We start from the raw sequence: 13,555 nt of genomic DNA, 5'->3' as shown, positions 1-13,555 counted from the left end.
CTGCCTCTGCATTCCAATTTGGAGCTTGCCCCCATGCTCCTGCCTTGCCTGGATCTTTTCCTGATTAGATGTCCAAGTATCTGGCTCTGGGAATTGCATTACAGATGCCCCGTCTGCGCCGGCTCTGGAGGCCCTTGATTCAATTTGCTAATTCCTCACTAACATCCTCTTCCCCCACCGTTCCATAATGGATAAACCCATTAGTGCTGCTGGGGTGGGGTGGGAAGGGGGGGGAAATGCCCCTGTTTTTATGGTGGCCTGGCAATGCCTTGGCACCCGGTGCCGTGGTGTGACAGGGAGGTGGCAGCGAGGTTCCCTTCCCCCTGGGGCAGTGGATGCAGGTTCCTCACCCCGCCAGAGCCCTTTTCCACATCCTCTTAGGGAGCCTGGCTCCTCTGGGATACCCAGTGCCAAACTGAGCACCCTGCCTGTGTTCCCCCCCTGAACTCTATCCTTGTCCCCCAGGTGCCAGATGCCATCCAGAAGTGCCAGCGTGCGGGGATCACCGTCCGGATGGTGACAGGGGACAACATCAACACTGCCCGTGCCATCGCCACCAAGTGTGGCATCCTGCTGCCAGGGGAGGACTTCCTGTGCCTGGAGGGGAAGGAGTTCAACCGGCTCATCCGCAATGAGAAGGGAGAGGTGGGAGAACAGCCCTGGGCACTGCTCTGCAGAGGGTGTGGGTGGCCTGAATCCCGGTGGGATTCCCTCCTCTCCCTGGATAATTGTAGCTGCTGGGATGCTCACCCAGCCAAACAGAGGGTGCTTAGGGGTGAAGGTGCTGTCCTGTCCCAGCTGGAGTTTGCTCTCTGGTGGGGCAGAATATTCCAGAGGGATCACTTCCCTTTCTCCCCTGGTTTTGTCCCGCAGGTGGAACAGGAACAGCTGGACAAGATCTGGCCCAAGCTGCGGGTGCTCGCCCGCTCCTCCCCCACTGACAAGCACACTCTGGTGAAAGGTGAGCTCATCCTGCTCTTCCCGGGTGCTTTTCCAGCATGATGCAGGCTGGGAGCCTGTCCTTGGGGTTTAATTTCTCTGCACTGCTTGTCCCCCTGTCAGGAATTATCGACAGCACCGTTGGTGACCAGAGGCAGGTGGTGGCCGTGACCGGGGACGGGACCAACGATGGCCCAGCCTTGAAGAAAGCAGATGTTGGCTTTGCCATGGTATGGACAGGCCACGGGTTTTCCTTTGCTCCCTGGCATGTTTGGTTATTCCTAACATTGAAATCATTTCCGGACCGGTGAAACTCTTTTCCAAATCTACAGGACGGCATAAAAGCTAAGAAAGAAACCTCATCTGGAGGTTTGATTTAGTTTTCATGTATTGTATTGACCTGTTAGCAAGGGATTGGGAAGTCATTCCCTGGGAGCCTGGCTTGGGGCTGGGCTCTGTCCCACCTGGAGGGACCTTGTTGGGCTGAAGGTGACACTGCACTTGCAGAGCCCCCAGAGCAGGGACCTGCCCAGTTTGTCCCTGCAGTTCTTCACCCCAGCTCCAAGCACGGTGCTGGCACTGGCTTTGGGGGTTTGCTCACAGTGGAGAGCTCTGATCTCCTGGTTTGCTGCTCTTTTTCGCCCTGTCTGAAAGAAGCAGGAAAACAAACCTGTTGTTTTTAGCAGGTTTCCCGTGGATTGTCTGAAGTTTAGGGATGTGAGTGGGAGCCAGGTGTTGGGTGGAGCCTTGTGAGCTTTGAACAAGTGAGAAATTTTGGGGGAGTGTTTTTAGGAATGTGTTAAATATCTAAGGAAATTCTGGAGCCTTTTGGTTGAGCAGTAGAAAGTAGGCGACTGTGCCTCTGGAGCTTGTGCCCTTCAACAGCCTGATCTGAGATGGGATGGGGTCTGGCAAATCCCAGGAGAATTCCTCTGGGAAAGCACCAGGGAATGGGCTCATTAAGGCCGTGGCTTTGGCGCATTTAATGGCTGCAGGACGAGCGCCTCAGTGTGCCCGTGGTGGGAATCACAGCCAGCCCAGCGCCCGGCCGGCTCCGTGTCCTTGGAGACGCTGCCGGTGGTTTTTGGGAGGCTGGGGGGCTGCCGTCACCCCAGCTGGGGCAGAAGGCACCGGGATTTCGAGCTGCTGACCTCTCCTTCGTTTGGGATCCCAACCCTTGCATATAGCAGAGATGCCCAGCCTGGGATGCCCGTGTTCCCTGGCAGGAGGAGGAAGCCGTTTTCCAGCTTTGCTGCACCGTGGCCCTGTCTGGGACGTGCACAGGCACAGGCTGGAAGGGAGGGCTGACTCAGAGCCCTGGAGCTGAGCCGGTGTCTGTCCTTGGAGGCTTTGCTGCTTTGGAGCTCCGCTCTCCCGAGCGCGTTGGCGAACGCGGGCTGGCACCGGCTGCTCTGGCTCTGTTGGATTTTCCTTTTGGGGGCTGTTTCTGGGAAGAAGCAGAGCCAGGCAGACAGAGCCTGTCTCCGTGACTCACCCCACCGCTTCTCCCCGCTCCCCAAGGGCATCGCAGGCACGGACGTGGCCAAGGAGGCCTCGGACATCATCCTCACGGACGACAACTTCACCAGCATCGTCAAGGCCGTCATGTGGGGCCGCAACGTCTACGACAGCATCTCCAAGTTCCTGCAGTTCCAGCTGACTGTGAACGTCGTGGCCGTCATCGTGGCCTTCACGGGCGCCTGCATCACCCAGGTGCGGGGACAGGGCAGGAGGGTTGAGGGATTTAAAAGGTTATCTGTGGACTGTGAGCAGGAGCCAGGTGCTGGGCAGAGCCTTGTGAGCCCGTGTAGGGAGCTTTGAGCAGATGAGAAATGCTTTGGGGGTGTTTTCGGGGAGGTGTTAAATGTCCTGGAGAGGATTTCAGGAGGAGGGCAGAGGCTCCTGCAGAGCAAGGAGGGAAAAGAGGGTGCTTTCGGGGGTGTGATGTGTTCTCCCCACTCTTCTCTCTGCAGGACTCCCCCCTGAAGGCTGTGCAGATGCTGTGGGTGAACCTGATCATGGACACCTTCGCCTCCTTGGCCCTGGCCACAGAGCCCCCCTCTGAGTCCCTGCTGCTGCGCAAGCCCTACGGCCGCAACAAGCCGCTCATCTCCCGCACCATGATGAAGAACATCCTGGGCCACGCCGTGTACCAGCTCACCATCATCTTCACACTGCTCTTTGCAGGTGAGCTTTGAGCCCCGAGGAATGGTGGGGGGAAAGGGAAAGGGGCAGAGCCCCAGCCCTGCCTGCAGTGCACCGTTCCTCCCCAAGGGGACCCTCGGTCTCAGCTGTCGCTCAGTGACCCCGTGTTGGCCAGGATGGGGCTTGTTTAATGATGGGTGGGAAGCAGAGGGATGATGTGAAGAGGAATTTTTGCTCTGGAGACCTCTGGGTGCACAGACAGTTTTGGCTTTTCAACATTCCTAAGGAATTCAGGGTTCAGTGGGGGCGGCACAGGGGGCTCCAGCCGGGTCAAAGGATCTCCGGTGATCCTGGGGTCCTAATTCCACCTCCACCAGCGCAGAGCAGAAGTGAGGAGCAGGGTCTCAGCCTCTCCTCTCTCTTCCCCTCCCCAAACCCCCTTGTGTGCTCAGGGGAGAAGTTCTTTGACATCGACAGTGGCCGGAACGCGCCGCTGCACTCGCCGCCCACCGAGCACTACACCATCGTCTTCAACACCTTCGTCATGATGCAGCTCTTCAACGAGATCAACGCCCGCAAGATCCACGGCGAGAGGAACGTCTTCGAGTCCATCTACCGCAACCCCATCTTCTGCACCGTGGTGCTGGGCACCTTTGCAGCCCAGGTGAGGCTGCGGGGGCAGCGTGGCAATGGGGTGTCGGGGCCGGGAGGGGCCGGTGCCGCGGGCAGGACCCGTGTCTGCTGCAGTCAGAGCCCACAGCTCTGTCCTGGCCCCTGGTTCTTCTCCAGCTGCTTCTTGGTGACAAAAAAACCTGGACCATCCCTGGCAGTGTTTAAGGCCGGGTTGAATGGAGCTCTGAGCAACCTGGTCTGGTGGAAGGGGTTCAAACTGGATCGTCTTTAAGATCCCTTTCAAACCAGACCATTCTGTGATTCTGTGATTTGAGGTCTAGAGTGTGTTGGGAGGTACCTCTGGTGTCCCATAAACTTCCCAGCCTCGATGTGAGGTCCTTGTTCCCCTTGTAATCCCAGGGAGGAGGGAAAAGCTGTGTGGCCTGAGGGGACCTTCTCGTGCCATGGCTGTGCCCTGCAGCCCTTGGAGCTCCCCAGTGTGTGACTCTTCTCTCCTGTGCTGTAGATTGTCATCGTGGAGTTTGGTGGGAAGCCTTTCAGCTGCTCTGGGCTCACCCTGAGCCAGTGGTTCTGGTGTATTTTTATCGGAGTTGGGGAGCTCCTGTGGGGCCAGGTAAGAGCCAGTGTCCCAAACCTGCCCCGTATCTTTCCCTCCCGCTGCCTCCCTGCCCTTGTTCTCCCCAGTATTTATTCAAGGCAGCTTTGGGAGGGGGTGATGCTCCATCCCACACCAGCAGCGAGGAGGGGAGGTTGCTAATCCACTCCTCACTCCCATCCTGCTTCCAGAGGGACACATCCAGCAGTGACATGTCTCAGCTGCATCCCAGTGTGTCTCAGCTGGGTCTGGGCAGCTCATGCTCCCCTTGGCTGGTGGGCTCCTGCTCCCATGGCCTCAGGCTAAGGAGCTGCTCTCCCTGTCTCTCCCCAGCTGATCTGCACTGTCCCAACCAGCCACCTGAAGTTCCTGAAGGAAGCTGGGCACGGCATCACCAAGGAGGAGATCCCAGAGGAGGAGCTGCCTGAAGACGTGGACGAGATCGACCACGCCGAGATGGAGCTGCGGCGTGGGCAGATCCTGTGGTTCAGGGGTCTCAACAGGATACAGACACAGGTACAGGGGGGCAGCAGGGACTGGGGGGGCTCTTCCTTCTCTCTTTCTCCTTCTTTCCCTCCAGGGGATCTTTCTGGAAAGAGGTGACTGCTGCTGCCCGGAGGATGCCATCACCTCCTGGGCCAGACTTCTCCCACCACCTGTGCCTCTCTGGGTCTGTCCTGGTTGGGGAACCAGGACAGCCTGGCCTTGGGGACATCTCAGGGTGGGGGGAGGCTGCTCTGATGCAGAGCACCATGTCCTGCTGGTCTGCAGGAGGCTGGACGTGCCCCTGCTGGGCACCTCGTGCAGCAGAGGAGGTGGCTCGGAAGGTGTGGGGGGTCCGTGGAGCCACCCAGGCTCTGTCATGCAGTGGGTCAGCACTGGAGCTGCTCTTGGTCACTGCTGGGATGCTGTTCCCAGTGAGGGATGTGCTCATTCTGCACGAGACCCTCTCTGCTCTTTTCTTCCTGACAGCCCCTTGGCTGCTGCCACCTCTCTGTGCCAGCTCTCTGTGCTCCTCACCAGGAGCTCTTGGCCCCACGGCACAGAAGGGGAGGAGAATCTCTCTCTTAATATGCTTTTTACATCAGCTGTTTTTCCCTGACACCCTTTTTTTCCTGAAAGGGTGGTTTTTTGCCCCAGACTGGGCAGGGCAGGGTCAAAGAGCCTCACCTTTCCTGGAGGCCTGGGCAGAGCTGTCCCAGGGAGGAGAGCTCCATGTCCCAGTGTCCCTGGCACACAGGGCTGCTGGGCTACCTTTGTGCCTCCTCTCTGTCCCTCTGACAGACAGAGAAAGCCAAAAAGGCCCCAAGACAGGGGCTGGGGCAGCACAGCAGCTGGGCTGTGCCACAGGAACTTTCCTTCTCCTCTGGGAGATGTTGCCTTCTTGATGCTTTCAAGGTGGAGCTCAAACTTGACTCCCTGCTCGTTGTGAGCAGTGAGGGGCTCTTTGGGGAGCCTGGTCAGTGCTGGAAACCAGTGGTTCCCTCACATGAAGGATGTACTGGCAGCTCCAGGCTCTTTTGGAAGCAGTCCAGCTGTGTTGGAGGTCTAGGAGGTGCAAAGGGCTGCAGTGCCAGCAGCCAGGTGAGCCTGGAGCCTCCCAGGTGTGGTGGACCTGGGCTGAGATGAGCCCTTGCTCTTGCAACATGAGAAACGCTCCTGGATGCACATCCTGGAGCCTCTTTAGGGACTCCTTTCCTGGCTGTGGTGCCCTTGAGCAGAGCAGGCAGGTCCAGCCTGAGCATCTGGGGGCTTCTGTCCCCACTCAGTGTGTCTGAATGAGAGCACAGGGCTCATCCCCTCAGCCCAGCCTGGGGCACTGGGGAAAAGAGGGGCATCAAACTGGGGAAGGAGCGAAGCTGTGTGTGAAGTCCCTCCATCGTGAGCCAGAGCTTCACGTGGGTCTGGAGGAGGTGTCCCTGCCACAGGAGCTGTGCTCCCTGCACAGGGCTGGGGACACTCCAGCTGCAAAGTGTCCAGGAAGCCAAGGTGGCACCTGGATCCTGCCTGGTTCCTCTGCCCTTGGAGCACATCCACAGAACTGTGGCCCCACCACCAAGGATACTTCTTGCTGCATTCCTGCCCCCTCCAGCTCTGCTCCAGAGCCCTGAGCCTGGGAGAGGGGCTGAAATGTCTCCAGCTGTGGGCACATGGTGTGTGCCACGATTCAGCCCCCCCAGCTGAACACCCCACGGGGCCGAGGGACCACAAACCCTTTGCCAGTGCAGTTTTCTGGACCCACCAGCTGCCAGCTCGCACCTCTGCCCACCCTCTCTCTTCCTCTGCTCCTGCTGCAGATTGCTGGGATAACCCAAGGTGTTTCCTCTGTCACTCCCTCCCACCACTGTCTCTCTGGTGGTGGGGGGGTAACTCCTGCTGCTCTCGCTCCCGTGGGAGGGGCAGAGGCTGGAAGGTGACCCCTCTGCTCCCCGGATCACCAGCCCAACCCGGTGGGGGCTTACGGGGTGGGGGGCTCTCTCCTCCCTCCTTCCCACCTGTCCATCCTCCTTCTTCCTTCCTGTCTGTGTGTGTCTGCCCGACCCCCCTGCTCCCCTCCCTCCCTGCCCCTGCCCCTGTCCCTGCCCGGGCGACGCTATCTCACTCTCTGGTTCTTTGCAGATGGACGTAGTTTACACATTCCAGACCGGCGCCTCCTCTTTGCAGGGAGCCCTCAGGAGACAGCCTTCCATCGTGAGCCAGCACCACGATGTAAAAAATGTTTCTAGCCCAACCCATGTAGCTCTTTCCTCCGTCAATTCCACTCCCACCACTTCTGCTGTTGCTGCTGCTGCTGCATCTCCTCCTGCGGGCAGTGAGTGATAGTCTATTACAATGCATGACTTCTAATAACCACAGAGAGCACCTGCACCCACCTAACCCGGCCTGTTCTCTCTCCCTCTAAACCCTGACTCGCACACTGGTTCCCAACATGAAGGATGGGGCGGGAAAGCGTTAAAAAAACCATGGTTTTGATGCTTTTGTTGCACCTTTAACGAGTTGACCTTTCTGGTCCTTCCCCCCCCCAGTCCTTGTTGCTTCCTCCGTTTTTTACCTCTTCTCCTCCTTTGCAGGGCTGACGTTTGAGTCCACCCTCCCGAGGGGTGCAAAAATTGGCAGCTCTTGTTCAAAGAGCCCTGTGTTCATGAGCTGAAAGCACTGCTGTGAGAGGGGCAACACCGAGCCCAAACTCTGCTGGTTCTTTCCACCACGGCTCTGCCCAGCCCCGGGACGCCCCAGAAGGGCAGGGGTGGGCAGAGGCATTGCTTTCCTGCAGCTATAAATCTGTTTGGAGGCAGAGTGGCCACTGGGACCTTCCCCCAGTGTGCTGCAGGGCTGGCTGAGCCGTGGGGAGGGCCTGTGAGGAGCAGGATTTGCTCCTGCTGTGGGTGGGAGGGAGGTTGGTTGGACTGTGAACAGCCCTGACCGTGGCTCAGCTGGCCCGTGGTGACACCTCAGGGCTGCTCCCCTGGTTCAGAGCTGCTTTGGAAGCAAGCAGCCTCTGTGTCCCCCCTGGGGGCTTGCATGGCACGTGGGACAGAGCTGAGTGTGCCCTGTGCTGCCCTGGGGCTCCGTGGGGACAGCCCAGGGCTCTGCTGGTCCCCTGGCAGCCAGAGCATCCTCAGCACCCACCTTGTCCTGCACACGCTGGTCCTCAGTGTGTGCAGACACGGCGCTGTGCACGCAAACGGGATGGAAACCACTGATTTTTCCAGTGGGAAAGCTGGATCCTGGATCTAGCAGTGGGTTTCCAGGCCAAAATAATCCCTGCCTGGTGCAGAGCCCCTCTCTGTGCTCGTGGGGAGCTGCGTGTCCGGGCTGGGGGAGCACATGAATGTGAGTTCTCTCTGCAGGCTGTGCCAGGCTGGGAGTAGGTTGTGTGTCTTTCCTGGATAATTGGCTTTTTTACTGCACAGTCACTTTCCGTGTTCTCCTCTTATTAGAGAAATATCCTCAGTGACTTTCTGAATAGCTTTCAGTCTCCACTGTTTATGCACTGTGGGGGAGGAGAGAGAATTTCGGATAATTTTGTTTTCTCTCTGTTTAGCTGACTCTGGTGCTTGGATTTGATTGTGTTTAACCCCTGTGTTTCTGAAGCAGCACAGCTGCCTCTCTGCTCCCGCCTGCATCTGGGCACCACCGAGACTTTCTAATGGGAGAAAAGCTGCTTAGGGGGGCTCAGGGTAATGGGCTGTGGGGGAGGCAAGACCAAAATGCAGGTTTTTTTGCAGTCTGTGCATTAATTCCCTCCCCAGATTTGCAGCAAGGGAATAGATAACCTGGATAGCTCGTGCCCTTCCAGGCAGCAAATCCACCAGGAGCTAACCCAGGTCTCCAAGTCTTGCCTCTGTTTTCTGCCTGGACTTCTCTGTTTCCCTCTGCTGCTTCCCTCTCTCCCAAAGCTCCTCTTCCCTCCACACAGATCCATGGTGTCCCTCTGCCTCCCACTGCACTCCCAGGGATGAGTTCTCCAGGGCTGGACCTCGGCAGCCTCGCTGCTGTGTCCCTCCTGGGCTGGTGGAAAGGCAGGGAATGACCCTCTGGAGATGGTTTGCAGAGCTGGGCTGCTCTCCCTGGGAATTTTGCCCCGGAGTGAGGGTGCTGGGGACAGCCAGGGGTCGGCAGTGGGGCTGATTCTGGCCTCGTGCAGAGGATGTAACTCCCATCTCCATGGGAGCAGGGGGGTTTGCCCAGCACGTCGTGGTGCTGCAGGGCTGGTGTGAAATGAGAGTAAATTCCAAGCCTGGAGGTTGTGTGAAGGTTCCAGGTGGAGAGGAGGCGTGAGCAGGGAGGGAGGTGGGCTTCCAGCTTGGAAGGGGAGGGTTTGGGTTTTGTTTGCACTGCCTGGCTCATTCAGAACACATTTCCTTGCTGTTCTGTTCCTTTGACAAGGGAACAGCTGAATTCATTTCACAGCAGCTGCTGACAGAGATGGTTGAAGGAGGAAAATCTGAGCAAAGCTGCAGCAGAAGCTCCATGGTGGAGCTGCAGGCAGTGAGGGGGCAGAGACAGGCTGGGCTCCAGGACTTGAGGTAGTGGGGCAGGGAGAGCTCCTTGGGAGCTGCTCCTGCCTCTGTGCTGGGCTGAGCACCTCGTTGCTTTGGCAGTCCCTGGGCTCTCCTTGGCCTGTTTGGGTTGGTTATACTTGATTCAGTGCACTCTGCATTTCAGGGGTCAGGGATTGCAGGTGCTGTTCTCAAGGTACTGGTGATGTGACAGATTGGAGGTGGCCTGTGTGGTCCTGTGCACTCCCACTGACCTCACCCAGGCTCTTCCTGTGGTGTTACTGCAGCAAACCCAGCTCGGAATTTCTGTTTCCAGCTCCACCAACCTTCCATTTTTGCAGGGCAGCTGGTGCTCCAGCACCAGGGGGTACCATCATCTCCTCATCAGTGTCTCCAGCTCATGTGTGTGTGCTGGTCCGTGTGTGTGTGTGTGCAAGAGCTGGGGGAGTTGTTTCCAGCCTGTGCCCAGGGATGCCACTCTCATGGTGCAGCACCATCCTTCTGAGCCAGGTGCAGAGGGGACTCAGAAAGGCATCCCCTGTGAGAGGAGCCCTGGAACACCTTGCAGGTCAAACTCCCCAGGCACGAGGCTCTTTGAGGAACCTCTCTGGTCTGGTTTGGTGAGTTCTGCTGGTGCTGAGAGCAGAGATCCCCAGGAGGCTCTTGCTGGCTGTGCTGGTTGGTGAGCTCCCTCCTGGCCTGGCTGGGCACCACGCTGAGGTGGGCAGTTAAACCCAGCTCATCTCAGCAGGACGTGGGGTGTGGGCTCTGCTCCCCCCCCATCCTGCAGCCTGGTCAGAGGGGGGGCAGAACACACATGGCTCCTCATTTGCCTCATCAGAAAGGGGGTACCTGGATCCTTCTCCCTCCAGCTCTGCACGTTCTCCACTCCCTTGGCCAGTGGCTGAGTGATGGGGAAGCTCTGGGATGTAGCACAGGGATGCTGCTCCCCCACCCCTTCCGTGGGATCTGTGGATCTCCTCCCTTTTGTGTCCCAGCTTCAGCCCACAGGGACACTGGGAGAGCAGGCAGGGGGCTGGGATGGGGTGGGGACTGGGTTCCTCAGGTGCTGGGAGCAGGTGAAGGTGGCTGATGAGCAGCAGTGCTCCTTCCATGGAGCAGGAGATGGAGCAGGATGACTGGCACTGCTCCAAGGAGGCGTCATCGATGGCCCTGCTGCTCCCAGTGGGGCTGAACAAGGTCTCACAGTGGTCTGGAGGCATTTCCTTGGGACAGGAGGAGTTGAGCAGATCTCCTGGTCCCAGATGAACTCTGATTAACAGAGCAAAGGCTTCTGTTGCTTCCATAAACCTCACGAGACCTTGGATCTGATACTTGGATCTGACCTAACAACTGCAAGGGAGGGCGAGAGCTGGAAGGGTCAAGGCTGGATTTCCAGAGGGTCTGGAGGGAGCAGTGAATCCACTGCAAGCCACCATCCAGGCTTGTTTCCAGACCTCTCCCTTCCAGTGCAGTGGAGGCAGCAGAACCATTCCCTGCTTGTCCAAACCAGGCTCTGGATCTCCTGCTTGTAACAGGTTGGCTTTTGGGGGAGCTGCCCCGTGGGTTTCTCAGGAGTGTGGCTGGGATTCTGAGCAAAGAGAGTGGTTTTCCTGCAGAACATCCAACAGAATTAGCTGCCTTTGGAAACCACTGGGTCTGTTGGTGTAGGGAAGGATCCAGAGCTCCAGCTGTGTGGGGAACCTCACACAGATCTGGCTTCCTTCATGCACGCTTAGCTGGGTTAGCTGATCGTGGCATCCACTTGGATCTGGTGCTTCCCATGGGCTTGAAAAGTTGGTGACACCTTTTTAAAGCCCATTCCTTTCCCCAGGTCTAGCAGTGAACTAGAACAAACACACCCATGGCTCCCACGGTAGAGTGTTTTGAACCCGCTGTTTGTCTAACCCACCTCTTTTTTGAGTCGTAGTTCCACCCTGTTGTCCTCGTCCATCCCCACGAAGCGCGTGTGCACACGTAATGACAACTAATGCATTTTGGCTTCCATCCATTCGGAGCGATCTGGGGGGGGGTTGAGTCGTTTTGTGTCTTTTCTTGCAGCTTCTGAAGTCGCCCCGTAGTCGGTCGATCCCCCCATCACACACCCAGTGCCTGAGTCTGATCCATGTTGGCCCTCCTAGTTCACCATAGACCTCTCAGTTTGACCCAGCTTTGTGCTCAGTGGTGGTGACTTGTTGTCGTGGTCGTGCTTTTTCGTTTTTTACCGTGTCCTCACTCTTTATTTGGCCTCTCTCCCGGGCTCTCTGGCCCCCCCAGAGCCGTGACTAACCCGTCTCTTTTGCCCCCTCCCCGCGCTCCCGGCAGATCAAGGTGGTGAATGCGTTCCGTAGCTCCCTGTACGAAGGCCTCGAGAAACCCGAATCCAGAAGCTCCATCCATAACTTCATGACTCACCCAGAGTTCATCCTGGAGGAAGACGAGCCTCGAACACCATTCCTTGACGGCGCTGAAGACGACCCCGAGACTGACGGGCTCCCGACGCGCGGCGGGGGCAGCCCGGGCGGGCCTCCAGCCCTGAACAGAAATAACAATGCAGTGGACAGCGATCGAGCTGAGCTCTCCGTCCCGGAGCCCGAGAGCCCCTTCCACAGCCTGGAGACATCGGTTTGACCTTAGAACTTGGAACCCTCCCCTCCTCCTCCTCCTCCTCCGCCTCAGCCCCTCGCCCGGTGTGACGTCGGCACCAGTAACTGCTCACACCTCGTGTCAAACTGCTCATACGTATATCATTGGGGTGGGTTTTTTTCGGGGGGGAGGTTTATTTGTTTTCCTTCTTTTCGTTTTGTTGGTTTTTTGGGTTTTTTTTTTTTTTTTTTTTTACCATGAACCAGAGTACCACGATGCTGGGTGTTGGGGAGAGAGGCTAAGCCAAAAAAATTGTGCCATCTCCATCCCTCGTTTTCAGTGGTACTCGCCCGGGTGAAGCAGCCAGGTTCTTTCCTCTCCAAGAGTTGGGCTCCAGGCGTCTCTGTCTGTTGGGGGTTTTCACTTTGCAAAATGCATGATCAAAGGAAATTCGAGTTGGTGTAGTCTTACGTGCCCACCCTCAGCCCGAGGGCTGGGCTGCACTTGTGACTTTTATTTTATTTGGGTTTTTTTTCCACTTGTGGTTTTTTGGGGTTTTCTTCTAACGTTGGGGTTTGTTCTTTGCTCGTGGGATTTGCCCCCAGGAACTCTGCAGTGGGAAGTGGGGGCAGTCAGCACTCCAGTGCAAAAACTAAGAAATAAACAACAAAACCCAGCCAGGGGAAGGTGTTTACTCGCAGGTTGAGAGATGTGCACCAGTCTTCCACCTTGAAAAATGGTACCTGACCTTTCCAGCTCCTCCTCTGAGTGTCCACACACACTTTTCTCTCTCTGTTTCCAGATTGGTAGATGAGAAATGAAGGTGACTTGTTTGTAACTTTGCTGGATGGAAAAGATTCTGATTTTTCTACTAAGGTGGAGGTGAACTGGCAGTGAAAAGGTGGTGGGGGAAAAAAAAAACCCATGGTTGTGAGAAATGTGGCTCCTTCCTGGGGAATCTTAAGAGAGGCCTCTCTGCTGCTCTTGATCAGGTGTGAAACTCTTGGTGAGAGCTTTGCCAGGGTTTTATGGCTCCTGCCATCGAGAGCAGAGGGATTTCTGCCCATTCTGGCTTTTCTGTGCTGTTGGGTTAAATAGTCCTTCAGCCTTGGAGTAGCAGCTCCAGTGAACTGCTGAGGAACCTCAGAGCTGTGCCCACCCAAAGCTTTACCAGGCTGAACAGAGAGCAGGCATCGGGGCACTGAGGGCACAGTGGGCCAACTCCCAGGTCATGGAAGGGATGAATTAGGTTGTCTCGTTATCCCATGGAAGGGGGGGAAGGCTCCATAGCCAGTGGAGGACCCTTGGCTTCCTGGAGCTGCTTTGCCAGAGGAGGTGGCAGTTGCTTGGTTGGCTGCAGACCTTCCAGAGAAGGTGCTGCTGGAGGCTCAGCCTCACTTGCTGCTTTTCTGGAGGTCATCTCTTCACCCCGTGTCCTGCCTCACCTCCACCTCTTGGAACCTTTTAGGGAGAGTCCTGTTTTTTGGAGCAGAGGCCCCAGGTGGCTCCAAACTGCCCCTCTGGTGATCCATGGCCCTGAGCAGGAGGCAGGATTTGCTTTGCTTGAGTCCCTTCCCCAGGGTTGTGGCCCCAGGCAGGCAGGGCCGGAGGAAGCTCTGCTGCCTTCCTTCCCTCCTTCATCCCAGAGGAAGCT

At 57.3% G+C, this 13,555-nt stretch overlaps 1 protein-coding gene across 6 annotated transcripts in view; it reads left to right on the top strand.

Annotated features, from left to right (window-relative positions):
• ATP2B4 (ATPase plasma membrane Ca2+ transporting 4) overlaps window positions 1–12,810 on the top strand; it is a 47,272-nt gene extending 34,462 nt beyond the window's left edge. For 2 of the 6 annotated variants that reach the window (XM_027659630.1, XM_027659628.1), the window contains 10 exons: window positions 466–645; window positions 874–961; window positions 1,063–1,169; window positions 2,461–2,652; window positions 2,913–3,126; window positions 3,537–3,748; window positions 4,223–4,330; window positions 4,646–4,828; window positions 6,932–7,124; window positions 11,641–12,810. In XM_027659630.1, the coding sequence (XP_027515431.1) occupies window positions 466–645; window positions 874–961; window positions 1,063–1,169; window positions 2,461–2,652; window positions 2,913–3,126; window positions 3,537–3,748; window positions 4,223–4,330; window positions 4,646–4,828; window positions 6,932–7,124; window positions 11,641–11,666 (1,503 nt within the window). In that variant the 3' untranslated portion in view covers window positions 11,667–12,810. Of the gene's footprint in view, window positions 1–465; window positions 646–873; window positions 962–1,062; window positions 1,170–2,460; window positions 2,653–2,912; window positions 3,127–3,536; window positions 3,749–4,222; window positions 4,331–4,645; window positions 4,829–6,931; window positions 7,133–11,640 lie in introns of those variants that run through there. The other 4 variants (XM_027659627.1, XM_027659626.1, XM_027659631.1 and 1 more) reach the window with 3 other exon arrangements.
• The last annotated feature ends 745 nt before the right edge of the window (window positions 12,811–13,555 follow it).

This window comes from Corapipo altera, unplaced genomic scaffold (genome assembly GCF_003945725.1).
Source record: "Corapipo altera isolate COAL_440 unplaced genomic scaffold, ASM394572v1 77b, whole genome shotgun sequence".
NCBI lineage: Eukaryota > Metazoa > Chordata > Aves > Passeriformes > Pipridae > Corapipo > Corapipo altera.
The sequence above is the reverse complement of the archived record's forward strand: the minus strand, read 5'-3'. Positions and strand labels throughout refer to the sequence as shown.